At 29.1% G+C, this 22,896-nt stretch overlaps 3 protein-coding genes across 3 annotated transcripts in view; 2 read left to right on the top strand and 1 right to left on the bottom strand.

The window, feature by feature from the left end:
- The first annotated feature begins 595 nt into the window (after positions 1-595).
- LOC105663375 (uncharacterized) lies at positions 596-7,965 on the top strand. Its single transcript, XM_076528961.1, has 4 exons — positions 596-698; positions 802-1,134; positions 4,103-5,589; positions 7,516-7,965. The coding sequence occupies exons 1-4, from the start codon at positions 596-598 to the stop codon at positions 7,963-7,965; spliced, it is 2,373 nt and encodes a 790-aa protein (XP_076385076.1).
- Positions 7,966-8,005: 40 nt separating this feature from the next.
- LOC100876590 (venom acid phosphatase Acph-1) lies at positions 8,006-21,680 on the bottom strand. The gene is made up of 7 exons (XM_003706061.3): positions 21,057-21,680; positions 20,780-20,905; positions 20,567-20,683; positions 16,525-16,738; positions 16,226-16,434; positions 12,707-13,048; positions 8,006-9,258 (listed from the first exon to the last, which is right to left on the bottom strand). The coding sequence occupies exons 2-7, from the start codon at positions 20,861-20,863 to the stop codon at positions 8,989-8,991; spliced, it is 1,236 nt and encodes a 411-aa protein (XP_003706109.1). The 5' UTR covers positions 20,864-20,905; positions 21,057-21,680; the 3' UTR covers positions 8,006-8,988.
- Acph-1 (venom acid phosphatase) overlaps positions 21,493-22,896 on the top strand; it is a 33,525-nt gene continuing 32,121 nt past the window's right edge. The window contains exon 1 of the mRNA XM_076529410.1: positions 21,493-21,511. The gene's annotated coding sequence lies outside the window, so the exon portion shown is untranslated. The remainder of the gene's footprint in view (positions 21,512-22,896) is intronic.

Here is a 22,896-nt window from a genome sequence, read left to right as displayed (position 1 = left end):
TAATTGCTTTATTTAATAATGTATTTACTGCTAGCATTATAGATTTTTTAATAAAGGAGTTGTCACTCAACCGTTCTCTTTTTTAAGAGAACCAAGAAAGTAAAAGTAAAAAGTAGTAATCACATGTAAATTTGCCCTAGTCAAAGAATTCATCTCCCGATCTGGTGCGCATATTTTACGCGCAACAGAACGCATAAAACAGGTTAAATAGTATCATCTTTGTTAACGATAATTATTTTTAAGAAACGTAAAATACACGCTTTAAAATAAATATTATTAAGTTATAATTTTATGTATATTTTTGTTATCAGCAAATCTAATACAAATAAATAGCAATTCCGATTCAAAATATTAAATTTATATCTAGCGCGTAGAATTTACTCGCTTGCGTTATTAGACGCCTTTCTCTTTGTAAGTTTGAGACATGCTGTTTCAGATTTGATTATACCGCTCTCGTGAAACGTAGTATATAAATTTGAATCCAATACTTATTTTTTGTAGTTTAAAGAAAATGAGTTATATATGAACTTACATTTAACAAGCAAGTATATTTACTTTAACAATATTGATCAATAATCTTGTAGTTTTAATAGAAATGAATAACGTTGATACAAACGATAAACAAATAAACATTCATACTAGAATTCGGAATAAATTACTTTTTCAATTACACCAAGCGTACCAGAAAAATTTGCATTGTTAGTCATCTAATATAGGTTGTTGAATAGTTATAAAATATTAGATGCAGTACATGTAGTTATTTATACAGTAATATATTTCTATAATTAATTAATAATATAGATGACTCTCTGTATAATGCATCGAAAGATAACGAAGATTTATGTTCACCTGATATCGAGGATCTTGTACTGGAAATGAACGAAAAGAAATTAAGCAATTTTGAGAAAAACAATGATATGATTTGTTATCGATGCAAGCACCTTATAAATGTACCATCAAACCTTTTTGAAGTTTCGGAAAAGTTAGCAAATTACGCAGAAGAGTATGAAGCTGATTTAAATTTTGTGCAAGCTATAGTATGGTTAAAATCAGCTATAAGATCTATGAAAGATGTTTCCATTGAGCAGTATTATTTAATATTTCATAAACAGTGGAATAACATTCAAAACACAAGTAATCAAATTTTTTAAATATTTTTTACCAAATATTTGTCTCATGGTTAGTATTTTTTTGACATCAAGATAATACTTCTAATATATTGAAAATTTAATACTTTCAGTCAACTTTCGTTGAACTACAAAAAGTAAAAAATTATAAATTCACTTTGTTTTTAGCAAATCTACTGTTATGGATAATACTTTTGCTTTCTTGCAGTATGAAATGGGAATGTAAGAAAGACACTGGTATCAAGAAAGATTTTGTAATTTTTACATACATAATGAATTGTTATCTGTTTTATGGAAAATACTATTTGTGGTACAGGCAAAAATAGAAATTTACTTAGTTACTAAATACATAAATGTTTTTTTTAATAAGCTTAGAGATTACAATAGAAATTGTTTTTAATAATTAATTACTGCTCCATTAAAAGTAATAACTGACAAATTCAGATATTAATGCTTTTAACAAGGTTTCTATTAAATTAATATTAATTTTATTTTATACGTTAACAATTATTGTTTTTCATTCTTAAACAGTTGAATATATTTTGTTTTTTTTTCATAAAAGCTGTTCACAAATATTTTGTATACATACGCACTGATATTCATTCTCGAATAACATGTCGGCCATTTGTAAATTTGGATATTGTGATTCTTAAAGGCACGTTGTGTAAAAGTAGTATGTTGAATAGGAATTCTGTTAAAATATGATCATAAGATAAGAGAGCACATGCGATTATAACAAACTTTGATGTCTTATGCTATTTATTCTTGCAACTGGAAGTTTTTAAAATATATTGAGAACATTCCACACCATTACATTGCCTGCTGCAAAATTATACGTTGGACGATTTTTCTTTTCTTTTCGAATATTGCATTGATGAGAATTAAAGTCATCTGAACCATCTTAACCAAATTTTGTTTTTTGCGAGCAATCTAGAAAATCGTTAATTCAAGTTGAAAATATGTATATTTCTTCAACGCCTAATTCCAACACAGGTAATGTAATGATATGGGGAACTTTGAGTGTACATATTTTGTACATATATAATAATACAAATTATTTCAATTTAACTATAGCTAAATTACTATTTAAGCTATGAAAGAAACCAGCCATAAAAGATTACAGTATTTAAATTTTGAAACGGCCGACATGTTTTTTGGATAAATATCGTTGAAAATATATGGAGGATATTAGTGAATAGGATTTACGAAAAGAATAAAGAAATATTCTATTGTTGAATAATTGAAAATTGTAACTGTTAAAATATGAGAAGAAATTGATACAAATTTAATTAGAAACTCATTAAGGGCATTAAAATCTGAACTTTGCAGTGGCTTAATCATAATAGGTTAATCGCACTTATTAGCTACAACCAATTTTTACTGTAATTAATCAGTAAGTGGTTTTCTTGTACATAAATGAGTTTAGGATCGTTCCTGACGGAGGTGCACAAGGAATTACAGCACCCGGGCAGCCTAAATCTATGATCGATCCTTTATATTATATGTAAAATTGTGGTTAATAAGAATAATAAATACAACTTTTTTATGATTATTGACGTTTCAGCTTCTTGGCATAATTAAATTATGTTTATATACAGCTGAAAATATACGTGCATACTCAACGGCAAGTAAAACTATAACTGTTTTGTGTATCTTGACACATTAAGGACCGCTCATGAGTTTTCTCGTGTTTCGCGTTCCGTCTGTTACTGATGTTTTACACAATATCATACTTTAAAAAAGTACTAGAAACTTCGGTGAAATTTATTTTTAAATAAAATTTTTTAATAATTATTATAAGACAATTTTTTTTAATAATACGTAAAGTGCATCCTATTTTACAATTTCTGAAAATTTCGTACAAATTAATTTTTTAAGTAAAAAAGTTATAATAATTATTAAAAAACATAATTTTTTTTAATAATACCTAAAATGCATCTTATTGTACAATTTCTGAAAGTTTCACAAAAATTGCTTCATAAATAACAAAGTTATGATGATTTTAGAACGTACAAGTTTGCCTAAAAACGTGCGGTCCCAGGCGTATGTCATACAGATTTCTTTGCGGTCCTTAATGTGTTAAGTGGGTAGGAAACATCATTTTAACCTCTAATTTTCGTATAGGCGATAAAATTTGTTATATGCCAGGAGACTATAAATATATTTAAAATATTTAGTTGTTATAACGCTAAGGTAAAATTTAATTTCAATTTTTATCCAACTTACAATACAGCTATGTACGAAAACAATCTATTTTGCCTTCATTATATTTAATACTAATAGTTGTCCTTATAATAAGTATACGTGAAATAAAATATTCATGTCAAATTTCCATCTTAGAAAACTTCGTCTTATCGTATGAAAATAAAAATTAAAAAATGTTTCTTTTGCATAATAACTATTTGAAACTATGTATATATATCGACGTTTTTCATCTATGTAGGAATAGAGAAATAAATATTGTATTTTAAATTCTTAATTAAATAATGGATAAAAGTTAAATGAGCTTCAGTGTTGGTTTCGCATCAAGATAACCAACTGCAGGAACGGTCTTGTATAAACTTATTTTTCTGTACAAACCTAGGAACCAATTACCCTCAAAAAAGCAATAATTTATTGTATATATAAAAAGTGCGATATTTTTCTGATAATATTGTTGTTATATCCTTCTATAACATTGCAACTGGGAAAAGCAATAGTACTTACATCCATAATAGTAAAAAGTGCGATATTTTTCTGATAATATTGTTGTTATATCCTTCTATAATATTGGAACTGGGAGAAGCAATAGTATATCCATAATAGTAAACTAAATAAAGATGAACAACGTTATAATTTTGATTAAGTAGTGTATTTACACTTTGAGAATGAGTGGTTTATCGATATGAAATCGGTTAACTCGTTACAGCTCAATGTTGAATTAAAGTTTGATTACAACTAATGTTATACTCAAAATTGTAGCAAATCATTTGTAGGAGAGGATTCTGAGCACCAAATAATAACTGCTGGAACAGATGATCAAGAAAACAGTGGAGCTTCTGACAGTGATTCAGAGTACCACAACAACATCGATTTATTATCCAATGTAAAATCAACAGAAATACTTGATTTGTCACAATCTGGCCATCGACAACAATCAAAATCAGATGACAGAGTTTCCATTGGAAACAGTTCTTCAACCTTTTACTCTCCCTCAAATTCTGAAAAATCCTTGAATACTCAAAACTTTACACGGAACGAACCAATTTTGAAATGTCGCATAATTGCAGATTCGGATGAAACACATTCATCGATTTCAGACATGTTTAGTGATTCTGTAGATAATAAAGTTAATAATAACTCAACGTGGAATAAAGATCAAAAGTTGCACAAAATTAATCTTATTGTTGATAACTCAATAGAAGAACTTTCATTGCTGTCGCAGAACAATATAAATTTGCAAAAGGAGTTCCTAGAACCGGAACATAACCTTGTTGTCGCTTCCAATGAAAATAATTCTTCTTTGACATCTGATTCCACCATATTTGATGGAGAATGTTCTTTTCAAAGACAAGATTCCGATTGCTTATGTGGTAATGATCACGAATGTGTTTTCGAGTCATGTAAACAAATAAATATACAACAGTCACAAGTGTCTGATTCAAATTTACATAATAAAAATTATTCTCTTTCTTTGAATCAGATTGATAATGATATTATTAATTCCCTCCAAAAAGACAGTGCTTATGACACGTGTCAGCTGCACGCGGAATGTACTCCCTTAAATGATATTCTTCAAAACGAAGATAGTAATATTTTATTTAATCAGGAGATCGCCGTTATTACTCCTTATCGAAAAGACAATAGCGTGCACAATACGGATGATTTGGAAAATATTACTACAAACGTGATTGATAGAGACTGGATTTCTGGCGAATATAACTTATCTGGTCATTATAGAAATGATGAAAATATAAATCAGATTAAATCCCATTGCGCTGGAAATCAAGATATGCTATCGTGCTCAGAGAATGAATATTCACAAAAGGAAATAGATATAAGCGAAGACAAAGAACATGAATCAGGTAACAATAAGAAAAAAAGATTGCAAGTTACGCATGAAATGGAAGGAGAAATACCAGAGACGAAAAAGAGATTTCTTGAGAGAGATTTAAAAGAAAAAGAAGAAAAAAAGATTTCTTCCGAGTGGTTGAGATTTACGTTGAATGCTTTACATGCCGATGATGTAGCTTTTCAATCGGTGACGGTGATTCTTTCAGTTTTGCAAAATGAAAAAATAGCTAAGCAGTATATGAAAAAGAAATGTTGGAAGAACACTTTGGAGGAACAGGCAGTAGATGCAGTATTAAGTTTCTGTGAAGTTTTTGAAGCTGAAAATAAGACAACTGCGTGCACACAAGAAATAATACAGGCGGTAACAAACACGCTAAATAAAAGTATAGAAAATACTGAATTGAATCAGGTGAATTTATGAACTTATTAAAAAGAATATTATCAGTTTAGGGAAAGTAGGATATTTTCGCAGAATAATTCTTACTACGCTGTATTTTTGTTTGAGTTGTTATTTCAGCGTTTTAAATAGTTTGTCAGAAGTCCTCCTCGATGTGATTCCTCTTAAACCTTTGATTGAATGTTACAAAAATCGTTTTTTGTGAATGTTTTATTATTCATCAATTTTATGACAAAAATAGTTATAAAGCTTTGGAAGTTATTTATAAAAGTGGTCGTATGAATGTTTTTTCTAGGAATAACCATTTATACATACATGTATGTATTGATGGTTCCAATTTTCATACTTTTGACATTAATCATGATTTTTGAACCGTATTATTGAGCGCTATTTTTAACGTGATATTACCTTTAGGATTATTCCGTGATGTTCTTTTAAATACAAAAAAAATTATGGTTATTTCTCATTTTGAAGATTTTTTGTTGGCTTGATAGTGTTTATGATTGCGCATAACTTTTGGAAGGTCTCTTTTAAAACATGACATGAATAAGTACATCAGGTACTAGTATATCAAGTAAGTATGTACTAGTATTCTAACACACAACGTTATATTGATTTCTTTTTTCTCGAACTAAATCAGCGCCATTAGTATAAAGTGCGTTGCAGTTTTGCATCATCAAATTTTCAAATAAATTGCAATAAAAGATAATTTGATGTAAGATTATGCCTTATCATATATATATAAGAATTGTTCATCATCCTCGATGCGGAAAACTTAGACCGTAATGGATAATTCTTTCCACGTTTTTACTCTTCGGACTTACCACTGGGACCGTAGACTCCCGGCAATAGGTTTCGGCAGGCAGAGTCAAATATGCGGCACTTGCCGCAACGATAAGACCGTTTTTATGACTTACTACTCAAATTGAGACGTCTCTGATAAAAATCAGTAAATGTCTAGGTGTTATATCTTGAAAACTAATAAAAATCGTGTAAATACATTAAATCTTAATAAATTCATTTTGGAAAGCACTATCGCGTGATCGAAATAAAATATATAGTTCCATTTAAAAAACGAAATTTTACCGTCATATCTTTTATATTAATGACATTAAGAAAATTTTCTTTACACCAAAACATAGAGCCCTTTTATCCTGCAATTTTCATATAAGCACTTTTTCGTGTCATCAATAGTTCGTGAAATATCGCACTGTCACACTTAGGCGTTTTTTTTTGTTTTATGGAAGAGAGAAATCCTTGATGAACACCTGGAAAGATAGTCCAGGTAGTGTGAGAATCTCACCTACGGCGCCCACCTAGTATGGACAGTTTCAGCGCCTACCCACTAAAACTCTCTCCCTCCGACAAGCTCCCTCATCAGTTGAACATGGGGGACACACTTGTTAGGCGTGGACACCCTGTATATAACTAATAATTATTATTTATCTTTGTTTCATTCACAAAAAATATTTTTATTTATGTTCAATACGTGCTTCAACTTTAGTAATCCATCCTCAATCTTCGAAATTAATCATTTTTAGTTGTAAAATATGATATTTCAAAAACGGTTATTTCTACTAAAAAACTTTATAGAGCCCTTTTTGTAGTGAACTTACTGAGTTATAAATTTTATAATATCAATTTTTGTCATAGAACTGGTAGATAAAAATATGATATGATGAACTGGTTTTTTTAGGTTTTAATCGTGTTTAAACTTTTTAATTTCTTCAGAAGTTAATTTCCTGGGAATTATTCCGCAAATTGACTGTTTAATTTCTCAACGCTTTAAAATGTTTCATAGTTAGTAAATAAATTATAGCTAGTAAATAAATATTTTGTTTATATTTATTTATAGTTAGTAAATAAATTTACATATTACATTATAATTATCTTAAATTACATTATAATTCTTGTTAAAAATTATTTTCTTGTATCTAGGTTACAATACTCACCTATCACGTATCCATTATCTTAGAGTTATGCAATTCTGCAAAAATTTGCACTGAAACAATTAATTATTTAATCGACAAACTAAAATCTTACGAAAGTATTTTAATTGGTCTGACGAAAAGCAACAAAGCTGATGTGTATGATACAATTAACCAATTACATATTCTATTGTATGCTTTGAATATTTGTTTACAAAAATATTGGCTGATATTTCTGAATGAAGAGCACAGTCAGTTTGTGGAGGAAACGGTACTCTCTATTACTGATTTATGGAAAAAACAATTAACATGCGAAGATGTAATAATAGAGGATAAGGCAGAAATTAGAGAACGGAGATGGTTAATAGTTTTAAATGATTTCATGGTGATTTCCGTGGAAAATTGTAGTCTATTTGTGGACAAGTTGCAGATGTTAATCAATTTAATTACACGTAGATAAGTAACGTAACTTTTAATCACAATGGTATATTTACAATATTATGTAAAATTTTAATACATCGCGCACAGAATATTCTTTTATCTACTCTTTGTACATTATAATAAATAAACGATCATATAATACATCTCTAAAATGTATACTATACATAGACATACATATATAATATTATTTTCGTTCTCCTTCCATCGCATCATCATGTAAGTACGACTTATCGTTAGCCAGTATGTGAAGATAACGTGTGCTTGAAGACAATTAATATTTTCAATATTTCCGAATTGTTAATAGATATTAATAAAAATTTTCAAATAGATTAATTCGAAATTTAAAAATTCAAATTACTAAATTCCGAAGTTAACATATTGCTGAATTCTTAAATTCCAAAATTGACAGATTTTTCAAATTTTCAAGTTCTAACATTCCCAAATTTGTAATTTTTTAAATTTCAAATGTCAAACCTTTCATATTCTCATATGTTGGAGTAACTCAATTTCCAAATTTACAAAATCACAAATATTCAAATTTCTAAATAAAAAATTTTTTATTTTTTTAATTTATATATTTCTATATATTGAATCCTCATATTCCCAAATCCTGAAATTCTCAAATTTTCAAATTCAAAATTTTTCGAATTTCCGGATTTTTAAATTTCTAAATTCTCCATTGATATACGTCTATTATTAATATGTATAACAGACTTGCTCCAGTTTCTTCCTGAGTTTTCGAAAGATCAAAAATAAGTGATGAGATATTTTTTTTCTGTTTATGCTCAATTTATCCTTAAGTAGAAATGTACACAAGTTTTCTTAATATGTTATAGCACCTTTTTGTGTACTTATACTAACCTTGAATTGTTATAAAAATTATTGAAATTTCAATTAGTGAAATGTATATTTTACAAGACTAGTGTGTAAAATTTAAATATATACATACATTTTTAATGCGATCACAAAGGGTCGTTTTTGAATTTTTCTTTTAAAAATGTTTAAAAATTAATTAGATTAATCTAACAGTTGATAGAATTGATTAAAATATAAATAAAGTAACTATTAGTAACAAACTAATCATAATACTTTTTAATTTATACGATGTAGTACTACTATACATCGCACTATCAATTATTACAAAATTATGTTGATCTGCAAATTCGATCTTCTTCCAATGACATAATGTATGCTCATTTTGTGGCAACAGATCGAATATTGAATCTAAAAATATTTTCATCGGACAGATTTTCGTGCAGTTATTTAACTTTAAAGGTATAGTCTCTCCTTCCACTCCTGTGTAGTAATTAATCTGAAATGATAATGATTTATTTGTAAATATTCGAAGTGAAACTTTTCTCGATTTTAAGACAGCTTTTGCTCTTTCAATTTTTGGTTGGGGAACTCGAAATTTGCTTACCACAACTATCTTCGTCTTATTTTTTTAAATTTCCAAAATAAGTTTCCAAATTAAAAAATCTTCAAATTCCAAATTGCTAAATTAAAAAATTTTCCAGTTTGCACCAAAATAAATTTTTAAGATTCCGAATGTTTAAATTTTCGATTTTCTAAATTCTAAAATTTGTTCAATTTCGTACATTTCTAAATTTGTTAATTTTATATTTTCCAAATTTTTAATTATTCAATTTCCAAATCTCAAATTTCTAAATTTTGCAATTTGTAAATTTTCAAATTGCCAAATATTAACATGTTCAAATTTTTGAAATCCCAAATTAGAAAAATTATAATTTTGGTGTTTTACTTTGAAAGTATGTAAAAAAATCTAAAAATTTCTTAATTTCTAAATGTGAAATCTTGCCAATCGATAGTTAAGGAGTGGTGTGGACTCTTTCTCATATTTAGCCGTTTATTTTGAAAGTAGGACAATTCCATTTTTTGTTATTGTGAGATATTTATGCAGTTGCGTTTCAATATATTTAAAAATATTGGTTACCATGAATAGACAGATTTATTGTATTTTGTAGTGGTAGATAATGCATGTTTATAACCCAATAATGTTTGAAATGTTAGCTAAAAGAAATAAAGGTTTTGTTATACCCAAGTGCATTTGCCACATTTTCAAAATGATTAAATTATTGTAATTGTTAATGAAACGGATAATATTTCAGTTGTTCCGACATTTTTTCTCTTTATTTCTTTGAATCATTTTGATCTGTATTGTCTTCATATTCAGACTCTGTCTTCAAGATTCTTTTTTTATTACTACTTCTTAAGGGTCCCATTTCGATAAATATAATAAAAATAATAGTATTCCTTAGAAGTGAAAATTTTATTTGTTACGGATAGAACTGGCCAATTGAGACATTTCAGAGCATGGAATGAAAATTTAAAGATAAACATAAGATTTAATGAATTTAGCGGGGTTTTCGGGGACGACTGGTCAAAAGCAGCAGGCATGGCGAGTTTCCATGTCTCGAAGCCCTACGTGCACGGGGAAACCTGTGGCCGTATTCGTCGAACACCATGAGTGTCTCGGCATGAAAAACACCATCGTAGCACCGGGGGTAACCAATCCGCCCGGGAGTGGTGGTGCTCACCAAAACACCGAGGGCCACTCCGCTCGGGAGAGGTGAGAACCCGGGCGGGGGCGAGCTTGCTTGCCCCGCGTTCCGGCTAGCTGTCTGCGGGATCGGTCGCACTCGAAGACGATAGATAATTAATTTTTCTAAGAAATGTACACGTGCGTGGTGCACGTGGCAGTGGCACGTGGCAAAAGTGGCACGTGGCACATGCTCTGAAATTCCGAGAAAAATGCCAATTAATAAGTATTTGATCCACCGCAAAATGCCGGCGAACCCAGGTGCGCACTTCGGCAGAAAAGAAAGGCACTCCTCGGCGACGTCGCCTGATGCGTAATTTTCGAGAAACGAGTACAAAGGCGCGGACCGCTCCGTTTGACGGCGGATACCGGCAAGTGCCGGCGCGACATCGGTATCGGTGCGCGGCGTGGCGGCGCGGCGGCTCGGCCGCAAAGGGCGGGCGGCATCGCGAGGATCGGTCGTAGATGGATGACCGCGAAGCCAAGGTCGACGGAGGGCACGTGGCAGATTTCGAAGAAATCGGGTGGTTGCTAGGAGACGTCGCAGGGGAGTGAAACGTATAAAATAAGCGAGGGCACCGGGCCCGCGCTTCATTTCCTTCATTCTCTTATATTTGTTGCTACGCGCTTCATTCTTTATATTTGTCGTTACGAGACTTCTCTTATAATTTGTCGCTACGGACTTCTCTACTTCCAGATTTATTTCGTATTTGGCATTACGGATTATACTTTATATCTTGTTGTTACGGGACGTACTCGTTTGTAATTACGGACCTTACTTATATTTTGCAAAGACTTTCGTTGCGGGATCAAGTATTTAGGCATTGGATTGTAATATTGATGTCACTCGCAGACTGAATTATAATACGTGTGTTATATAATAATCGAAATAAACTGTGCGTATTCACCGTCGGAAAAATTGAGTTGTTCTGATACATTATTGGAGTAGCGTTATTACCCAGAAAAATATTTTTATTTTGTTATTATTACCTGTCAATTTCACTTTCAGATGCATCACAGTTATAAGTATCGTTGAAATTTTTTTGAACAAAAAGATGTATTATTCAATCTTTCGAATAAAACAAATTGCAATTCGTAAATAATTTTCAAATGATAGTGAAAATGTTAAAGGATCAAATTGTTGTCAAAACCAAAATCGTGTTGACTTTTTAGATTGATCTGCATCACATTCTCACATACTATATTAAGGTTACTTATACCACTAATATTATACAATTTGTAAGTTTTTGCAGTATTGGCATATTACGAAGGTTTACCTTAGTCAAATTTCACTACTTGCAAAATATATACATTTTTCCAATACCGTTAATCAGTCAAACTTCCATCGCTCAAATATAAGGGAAGTTTAATTATTTTAATTATAGATTCTATACGGATAAAAATATCATATTAACTTTTATTTGTTACTATGATCTCCTTTTTTCAGAGATGGACTTGCCCTACTTTTAAAATAAACGGCTAATATATCACGATTTTAATCAGTCGATTGTGGATAAGAGAAACCGTGAATACGGAAGTTCTGTTTTATAAACTACATATTATGACTTGCTATGGAAATCAGAATAATCCATCGCATGGTATACAGAGTAAATAAAATTATGTTTCCGAATAACTTTAAAAATTTAATAGAATACATAATTAATGAAGAATAAAAATTATAAAGATTAATACATTATTTTCTGATAAAAGCATGTATAACTTTCTAATTCATGGAAACATAAGGGATTTAAAAACTAACAATGATTAAATAATTCTGAAAAATAATTCCCTATTTAAAATAAGTTTTTTGAAGTAACACCTTCTGTTCACTTATTTAGAGGTGTCAATAATAAAGATTCATAATTAATAAATTTCATATGATCTCTAGCTATCGAATATTATCTCGAGTGCAAAGAGTATTATTGTCAAATAGAAATACAATTGTTATTATCAGGTATCATTAATAAAAAAATATGTGAGATATTACATTCTTTAAAATCATTTTTTGATTTAAAATAATTATTCTAGAAAATAATTTTTTGAAATTATTTTTTATTTTATGATAAAATTTTGCTTTAAAGATTTTATAATATGTTCTTAACGAGTATTTAATTCAATTTAATTTGTTAAAAGATGTATTCCTGATTATTCTGAAAATTAATTCGAATGGTTTAATTAAATAATAATGACCAGAACTTACCTTCATACCGTAGGTTTCAGTTTCATTATCAAAATACATTTCGAATATTATCGAGGCAGCCTCGTTAGGAATATGTGGCGACCACAAATCCAAACTTTTCAAAACACCTATAATGTTCCTCTCGTTTCCACTGTACATCATGAGCTTTCTTTTTTTCGATATTTTTCCACTAATATACGACAATGAATTTGTTAAAATTTCTTTCAAGATCGTCCCTCCGTTTAATTGTTTTTGCAGAAGAGTTTGCGAAAGGAGGTCATACTCCAACAAGGACACGTTATACATCTCTCCATGGGGAAATACGTCACTCGCCCAATATGGAAGCGTCTGATTCAGATCTGCCTGTTGTTAATATTCATTTTCACTTAAATTTTTAAATAGCAAAATATATTGCAGAAGATTACAAATTATTATACGTATAAATAGATCACTTTTTAAATCAAAATTTGAATTTTGTTAACATAATTGAGTCAGAATTCAGTGAGAATGACTCTGTGATCATTAAACTATTATCCAACTTGTATCTACTAATTGAATGTTAGTGTAATTTTCTACTAGGCATGGTTCGCAGTACTGATTGATAACTACTTGTGAGAGCACAGTACACAAACTGGTACAAGTGCAACATATTTGTGGGCATTGATAAATAGAACATTTTGTATATGAAAACTGTTTATATTCAAATCTTTAAATTTCTATATTTTTAAATTTCCATGTTTCTATATCTTCAAATTTTCAAACTCTTAAACTTCTACATTTACTTCTACGTCCACACTTCTAAATTTCTAAATTTATATAAGCTCAAATTTCTAATTCTTACATTTTTAAATCTTTAGAGTTAAAAATTTGGATAGTTTTGTAAGTTTAAAATTTTTTAATTTAAAAATACAGTAGGGAAATCGTGCTATATGAAATTTTTCTCACGTACGGTATACATTGTATAATCTAAAGTAACATATTTGAAGTGATTATTGCTGTATCCAATTTTATTTTCTATGTTATATCGAATAGAACGGTATTTTAAAAATAAGTGGTATACAGGGTGTTACCTGTAACGCTACTCACGATTTTTTTCCCACTTGCAGCCACCTTACGAAAAAATGTTTAGGACAATATTTGCAGGGTGTGAAGTGCACAATAGATATTAGTAAAGCAAATTTTTAAAACAGTTTGTTCTCTTGGCAAAGTCAAGGTTGGGTTTTTTAAATAGGAACATACATTTTTTTTTATTCATAGCTTTAGAGGACATCGAGACGAATTCAAAACATATATTACATGATATTTTTATTAACATATTACTCGATTTACAGAAGTGGAAATGTTAAGTAGTTAGCTTTTGACTTTGGTAGTGTAACCATTATTTGGTTCCAAAGAGATTACTGAATGTAAACACGCGACTAGAATGTAAGAAACATACACTTTAATTACATGTTCAAAATGTATGCCGTCTTCCATCGCGTAATATTCCGGTCTTTTACTTCACATTTCCACTTCTGTAAATCGTGTAATATGTTAGTAAAAATATCATGTAATATATGTTTTGAATTCGTCTCGATGTCCTCTAAAGCTATGAATAAAAAAAAATGTATGTTCCTATTTAAAAAACCCAAGGTGACCTTGACTTTGCCAAGAGAACAAACTGTTTTAAAAATTTGCTTTACTAATATCTATTGTGCACTTCACACCCTGCAAATATTGTCCTAAACATTTTTTCGTAAGGTGGCTGCAAGTGGGAGAAAAATCGTGAGTAGCGTTACAGGTAACACCCTGTATATACGTAGTTGATTCAAGAAAAAAGTATTATGAATGGATATAATAATATTTTATTTCATTCAAATTTAATAAAAATGTAATTATATAAATTTATACGATAAGGAAAATATTATAATGCCCCACTAAAAGCAGATTTTAATTCTTAACTGCAAATAATTCGTATGTTTTATTATTTCGTTTGAAGAATCGTGTTATATGAAAATGGCAAACTCAATTTCTTTGGCGTGTTATAGAAATTCGCGTTGTTGGAACTTGCGTTATATGCGAATCTACTGTATTGTGCTTGGATAATTTGGAAATTTAAAGACTTGAAATTTGTATTTGTATAAATTCTATGAGCTTCCAAACACTCAACTTTCTTTTGGATATTTTCTATATTTGTAAGTTTCTATTTTGAAAATTGCGAAATTAAATTTAGGGCTATAGAAGTTTGAAAATTAAAGAGTGTGTATCGATAATATACGTTGCATTCTATTTTAATCGATTTTATGGCTTCACGCTTTATTCGTATTACCAATAATAATCTGGACGACATTAACGATTTATCGATAAGATATCGATAAGATATCAGTAACCAATAGTAACATAGTCAGTGCAATGAAAAAGTAGTTTCGTGTGATTTCAGTAATCTGTTACTGAAGAAGATTCGAATTGCTACTTGCTTATGACAAAGTTATACGAGTTGAACAAAATAGTGAAAGTACTTTTTATATCAGATCTTAGTCCAATAGAATTAAGCAAAATAGTTTCAAAGAAATATTCTACTTCACTCTCTTGTTGTTTCTATGCATTGTAAACGCATAGAACCATTCTTTTTAAAAAAAGTAGACTCTGTATGGTTTATTTTGTCTCCTCTTCATGCGAATATTTTTATATTACTATTAGCTAGTTTTATATTATATAGAAAATAATTGTAGTTTAAATTTTAATGAAGAAATTTCAGTATCATTTTTTTATGTTACATTGTTCTAGAAATATTAATTTATCATTAAAATGGCAACAATTTCCAGTGAAATCATCACTTCCACTTGTGGATTAAATTCAATTGCGGCCCAACGCAATATTATCAAAGTGTGGTATGTGTGTGTGTATGTACTATGTAATTGTATGATCGACATGGGTGCATAATATGAATGAAACTTGCGTATGGTATGATTGAAGTTTGCATGTAATGAAGGTTGCTAGAAGATTGTAAGATTGTCTTTTTGGTGTGATCGAATGTTTTGGGAGCAAAGAAAAAAGAGCATTGCTTCGTGAGAGATTGTGAGATAAAGACGCGAGAAATTTGTAATTCGTGAAGTTCCATTTGTGTTGCATTTAATTAATTATAACTAATCATACTTTGCTAATAAGCTTCATTAATCTTTCTAATTATTAAATATTATTCTACAATATTAACAAAGAATTTTCTAAATTGACAAAGTTCTCATTATTTTATCCAACTTTATTGGCGTTTTATTAAAAAATATTTTTATTATTGACGTTTTATTAAAAAATTAGTATTCAAATAAGTTTAATGTAGAGAAAGAATCCTGGAATTAATCTATTTGTTAAAGTATACGATGCAATCCTCGTTAAAATACATAATGTTACCTATATTAATTTAGGAAATATTTGCATGAAAAGGAAATAAAACAATATTGTACTATTGCACTATAACGTACAAAATTTTTCCACTATTTTTGTCAACCGTCGTATTTTCGAGTGTGAGTTATTAATTAAAAATGACCATCAAATATATCTTACTTGCGTTTCAAGAACAGCATATAATAAAGCCACTTGAGACGGCTGGCTAATTTCCATACCAGTGTATCGAGACAAAGCCTCGAACAAAGTTGAATGATCCTTTATTGTTGCTCGCACTTGATCCATATTCAACACTTTCATCGTTTCAGAAGCAAAACTTGGACAATACATTCCGAGTAACAGAGTATCTTTGCACATGGACACGTAATCTACAAGGCAATATCGAACAATGTGAACATTCTTTAACATTCCTCGCGTTTTCTTTTCGAATTCCTCTCGTATCAACATTCTTTACTGACCTGTTGGTATCGGCTGCCAGTTTATATCGTTATTCCATTTCTGAATCTCCGTCGGAGGCCAAAGACCTGCATTCACTAATTGGCCAGACATCATCGATAACGGATAATCAGCAGTTTGCATTTTCATCGTTTTTTCCATATATATGCCACCCAAAAATTCATTGTAAACCTCACGTAAATGAGCTCCTAGGTTGTACATGTTAAGCATACCAGCCTGTTGAATAAAATTAACCCATTAAATTCTAAAGATTGAAGATACATAAATTATTGTCAAGATAATACCTACAGCAGGATTTGTGTATTCACGAGAGATCGATTTCAAGATCTTCCATGGATACAAAATCCATGAATATAGATTAGTGTCAAGACAATAACTGCAATAGGATTCGAGGGAGATCGATTTCAAGGACATTTGCAGGTACCGAAATCCATGAAGATAGCAAATTTTTACGCATATACACAACTACATTTATACATATACTTGCGTTCTTATTAAACATTTTTAAAGTTTTATATTCTAAAACATCCAACTAATACATTCTAAAATTCTCAAAATCCTACAATTACGTTCTATAAATTTTAAAGTCTTCAATTTGTTATATTGTAAATTTTCAAAAATACTCAAGTTTCTAAATTTTAAAAGTTTCGAATTTTCAAATTTCCGTCTTCTCACATTTTCAAATTAGAAAATTCCTAGCTTTTTACATTTTCAAATTTCAAAATACCCAACTTCTTACATTTGCAAATTTCAACAGTTCAAATATAAAACTTCCTAAATTCGAAATTTCTAAAGTTTTATGTTTCTAAATTCGAAATTTCTAAAGTTTTATGTTTCTAAATTCGAAATTTCTAAAGTTTTATGCTTCTTAATTCTTAAATTTCTAAATTTTCAAATATTCAAATTGGAAACGTAAAACTTCTCAAGTTTCCAAATAAAAACTAAAAATCTTTTATTTTAAAAATATTAGCTGCACAACTGATGGTGCTGCGGGAATATTTTTCTGAAAGACATAGCTTACGCTTAGAAGCTGTAGTACTAATAGTTCAATTAAAATATTCTATCTGTCCATATATTTCATATATAAGTATACTTTACTATATAATATATTATATAAAATAAAATACATACGTCTGTGTATAAATAATATACTTATATATAAAATTACAAATATAAGCTGTAAATATTTTATATATGTATAAATATATACATATAAATATATTTTTATTTATCTCGTATATATTTCATATTTAAGTAAATATTCAAGAAGTTAAAGCTGGAAGATTTAGATGTGTGTATATTTAAATATTTGAACATTTGAATATTTGAAAATCCAAACATTTGAAAATTTCTAAATTTAATCATTTATAAATCTATAAGTTAGTAAGTTGAATTTGTTAAATTAATGAATTTAAAAATTTGAATATATGTAAATTTTAAAATCCTTCAATTGTGAAACATAAAAGTTTGTTAATTTAATAATTTATAAATTTGAAAGTGTAAAAATGTCTATATTTCTGAATCTAAAAATTTGGCAATTTCAAAACATTAAAAATGTTGTAAATTTGTAAACGTAAAATTTATTATGATTAAAACTCTTTTAAGTAAATAATTTATTGATACTACAAATTGTTTTAATTAATAGTTTATTAATAGTAACCATTCTTCAAATTAAAAGTTTATTTATTTCTAATCATGAATATTTGTAAATTAAAAACTTTGATAATTGAGAAATTCCAAAATTTTTTAATCGAGAACTTGAAATTTAACAATTTTAAATTTGAAAATTTGCTGTTTCGAAAATATGAATCACGATGTTTAATTAAGCAAATCTATTTCTTTACCATTGGATTATACAAAATTTTGTGTTGAATATAATTTAAACTACTAAATAAAAATTCGACATAAATTTATAAGGTGATAGTGTCACTAATCGCAAAGTCTCATATTATTATTTACTTAACAAATATTTATGATATGCGATTAATGCGTAGTAATCGCGTTGAGATGAGTGGTAGTTTCCCTCGTTTTACATAGCCATTTTGCCGAAGGATGCTGCCATTACTCACTATTATATGTACATATACTCCATCGTAAATGTTAATGTCCGATTACGCAATATCACGTACTTTATACTTAATGGTAAATGTATCCATTGTCGATGTTAAATATCCCATTACACAATATCACATGCTTGATTATTTATTGATACTTAATGTTGCAATGACCGATCCGCTTCTCGATCCAACTGGATCTAGTAACGATTGTGTTAATGCAAATAAGTATTTTACATACGAGTATACACATGTACTTACATGCAAGGTGTTTCAGTAATTCCGTTAGAAGGAGATGTCTCTGTTATTTTTAACGAAACAGGAAAATGGCCTCAACTATTATGTCATGTCAATAAAATTATACTGGGATGCCAAATTGTTATACTCAAAAGATTTCTTTTTAAAAATATGCGACAGTCGCGACATTATTTTGTTCAACAGTGTTATTGACACTTGATATGTATTAAAATACAAGGCGGGTGTGAATATAAGTGTATGTTAAGTATTCTATGTTTCGTTCTCCTGTTAGCCGTTAAATTAAAATCTTAACTTCATTTTAATGATTGCAACTTCATCATTTATATATATCTTAACTTCATTCATTTATGATTGTAAGTAAAAAATAGGAAGTAACGAAATATTAATTAATTGTATTTACTTGTTAATTAAATAATTAAGTTAGCTTGTATATTTGATTAATCTACAACTTTTAGTTTTAATTACATGTATTATCGTCAAAAAATGGTAACAAAAATTGATCACTTTTAGATGTCATCATCTGCGATTTTGCTCTAATCGAAATACTGTAGTCCGTGTGAAATTAGGAGGGGTTTGAGTCATCATTCTGCCGGTTTCGAATTTATTAAGAAATAACAAGCTTTCAAATTTAACAATTTTTACCCATTTTTGCGAAAATAGGCTTCACTTATGAATTTTTTTCTCAGAAACTACTCAACTGATTTAACTAAATTTTCTTTTGTTTTATTTATAAAAGACTGGGCTATTTTAAAATATTTTTTTTAATTCCGTCCATTTGTTATAAAATGTTGCAAAATTTAAACAGTTCTTTTTTGCGTTTTTTCAATAAGGGGCGTAAAGGGTAAAAAAAAATATGATGATTTTCTTTGAAGCTTCCCCTTCAAAATGAGCCCTTCAGTACGATGGAGACTCAAAAAATGACGTTATGATCGGTTGTTTCATGCCACTGGACCCAAAGCTGTGCGCGCACCGACCCATCTGTTTTATTCCAAGGTTATAAATTCTTAAACTTTGTTTAAATGTAATAATTTGATTTTGATTTTGTCAATTGGATTAATAGCAAAATATATGTGCTAATATTGTACACATACACAGGTAGTATGTCATAGCTAATACCTTTTGTTAAATACATATAGAGGAAATACAGATGGTTTGAAGAATATAATGCAGACTATGTTTTCAGCTAGGAAAGGTGTAGGCAAAATTCAATATGATGTTAAATTCTCCCAAAGTTATAGCTCACTCAATATAGGTTTGTACAATCATAACCCGTTTGGTAATATGTAGTTCGTTCAATATTGGCTCGTACGATTAGGATTCATTTCATAAGGGCCTACTAAATATCGACCCATTCTATTAATTTAAGCAGGCAATCATTGCATGTCATATTTACGATAGTCTACAGTCTAAGGTATGGAACACTACAGATATTTTTTATAATTTGTGCCGGTCTTGTTAAATATGTTATTTAGTTATAACATAGCATTATACAAAACGCAATAAAAGAAAAGATTAATACTTTTCACTCTTTCTATAATAATTGAAATACTTTTCTAAGCTAAATCAAACAATTTGTTTTCTTTGAAGCATATACTGTAAACTTATAATTTTTACGTTTACAATTTTATTTGTCCAATATCAAACGTCTTTATTACCTCGAAAATGTTTTCAGAAATCAGTATTAAATGTTTTTTAATGATACTTGTATAGTTATTTAATTTTGTCAACTTACGTTGGGCATGCTGCGGGGAGCGTTGATAAAGTGTTCGTATGTTAAACTGGTTGGTGAATCCGTAACATTACTGCTTATGAGATCCAGAATTGGGGCATACGTTTTATGAGCAAATACCTGTAAAATTTATTCCCGAAATTTTTATTGCTCGAACAGAGAACAGTTAAATATTATTTATATTCGAATACAAGTAAGATTTTATGTTGCACTTACAACTTGTAATAACTGTAATTCTGGGATGCACTCAACCACCGTCAAGGCACAAAACACGTTCGTCATATGCAAAACCGTTTTCATTCTTGATTCTTCTTATTTTTGTAATGCAACGATGAGAAGATTCTAAAAATAAATTCAACCTCAATCAATGTGGAATGCATTCGACGGAAATTTCACTTTTGTTTTCACACAGAACTTTATCGTAAATAAAAACCAAAATGTGTGAATTAATCACGAAAAGAACGTTCAAGTTTGACTTAGAATCTGCACTTACTTCCGTTCTTTAACAGAGCAACATTGCTTGTGTACACAGTTACACGAATACAAAAATTTGATAGGGTAAATTTAATCGTGATCCCTCGAACGAAAGAAATGCCACGGAGTAATGAAGACGACACCTGTACCAACTTCCCAAGTAACCGCATCCTAGAGTCTTCTTCTCAGTCTGACGATAACAATCAGATAAAATATTTCTTGAGATGTCTACCGAGTGTTCGTGTATCAGTTGTGTTTAATTTAATCGGTAACCTTCGTGCAAAATCGTCGGTTTATCAAAGGTAGCGATCTTCTGGACTTTGTGTAATTCCTAGCTATCAGTTCGTTTCCACTATAGAACTTCGTAATCAAAAGATCACGGATCTTATAAAATGTTCTTGAAAGCGTTCTCAGTCGAGATTGTTTAGGCCAACGACACTCTGAACCCCCGGTTTACGGAAGACATCAATCAGGGTAAGATTACTTCAAACCATTCATTATTTCCTCTACGCGTTAACTTTTCCAAGTTTAGAATTTTACCCTTTCAATATTCTTATTTATTTGATAATTTATTTTTAATTTGGCATGTTCAAGTTTATAATATTTGTTTAACGTTATATGGAATACGGTATTAATTTATTGTATAACAAGTTACTTTTCAAATGGTAATATGTGATATAAAAACCTATTTTGCTTACCTAGTGACTTTTATTTCAAATAATTATTCTAAAAATTTGTTACATCTTCTTAATAACTTCAGTGACTTTCAAAGATGTAACAAGTTATAGGTGATTCTATCACATTGTTAAATTCGAATGATTTTTGTAATTTCCTGGTTGATTTAATTTCATACGTAATTAAATTTTTGTTTAATATTATACAATTTTTATCAATGGTTGAAGCTTGCAAAATTTGACACACAATAAGTTATTATTGGTGATCATTCGAAATTTAATGTACTTCTATATTTAATGTACTTCTATATTTAATAATAGACAATTCCTTTTTAAATGATTTTGAAAATCGAAGCATCTGGTATATGATGAGTTATTATTGGTGATTGTTTGAAATTGTTAAACGCAAATATATCATTTCAATTTAGGAAAGTTGTGAAATTTAAAAATAGTCGACAAAGAAATAGATCTAACTTATTCTTTCGTTTTTATTTTATTTGATTATTTCCCGGATTTTTTTAACTGTCAGTTGTCTTCGATGATGTTAAAACATTTGTAGCTTCAAGTGTATAATAAGTTATGGTTAATGTTCATATTAAAATCGCCAATTTCAGACAGTTTTGTAAATTTGGTTTATATAAATTTATGTACAATTGTGATGTAACAACAGACTACTTTTGACAACTTGAATGCGATGAATTATTATTGGTGATTTTTGAAAATTGTTTTTAGCTGATTTTCTGGTAGGTTCAGATTTACGGTTTTCGTTCAGTCCTATAAAATCTTGTTTCATTAATAAATAATTTCTCTTCACATATTTTTGGAGAACTTGCATGATTTGACATACACCTGGTGATCATAATGAACAAAGTGATGTTTATTGTGATTTTAATTTGTAATACTCAGCATAGAATGTATGTAAATTATTCTTCAGTAAAAACCTATTTCATTCAAATGAAAATTTTAATTAATTATTTTAGAATTGTTGAAATTTCCAAAATACTTCATGAACTTCAATCAAGATATCAATTTTAATGATTATTAAACAATCGTAGTTTCAAGTTTTATAGGTTGCTATTGATGATCGTATCAAATTGTTAAATTTAAAGAACTTTTTCAGTTTAATGAGTTCAGATTTATGACGTGTATTTAGATACTATTGTATAATCTTGACATATTGATAGA

The sequence above is a fragment of the Megachile rotundata genome, chromosome 1 (assembly GCF_050947335.1).
Source record: "Megachile rotundata isolate GNS110a chromosome 1, iyMegRotu1, whole genome shotgun sequence".
Taxonomy (NCBI): Eukaryota; Metazoa; Arthropoda; class Insecta; order Hymenoptera; family Megachilidae; genus Megachile; species Megachile rotundata.
The sequence above is the reverse complement of the archived record's forward strand: the minus strand, read 5'-3'. Positions and strand labels throughout refer to the sequence as shown.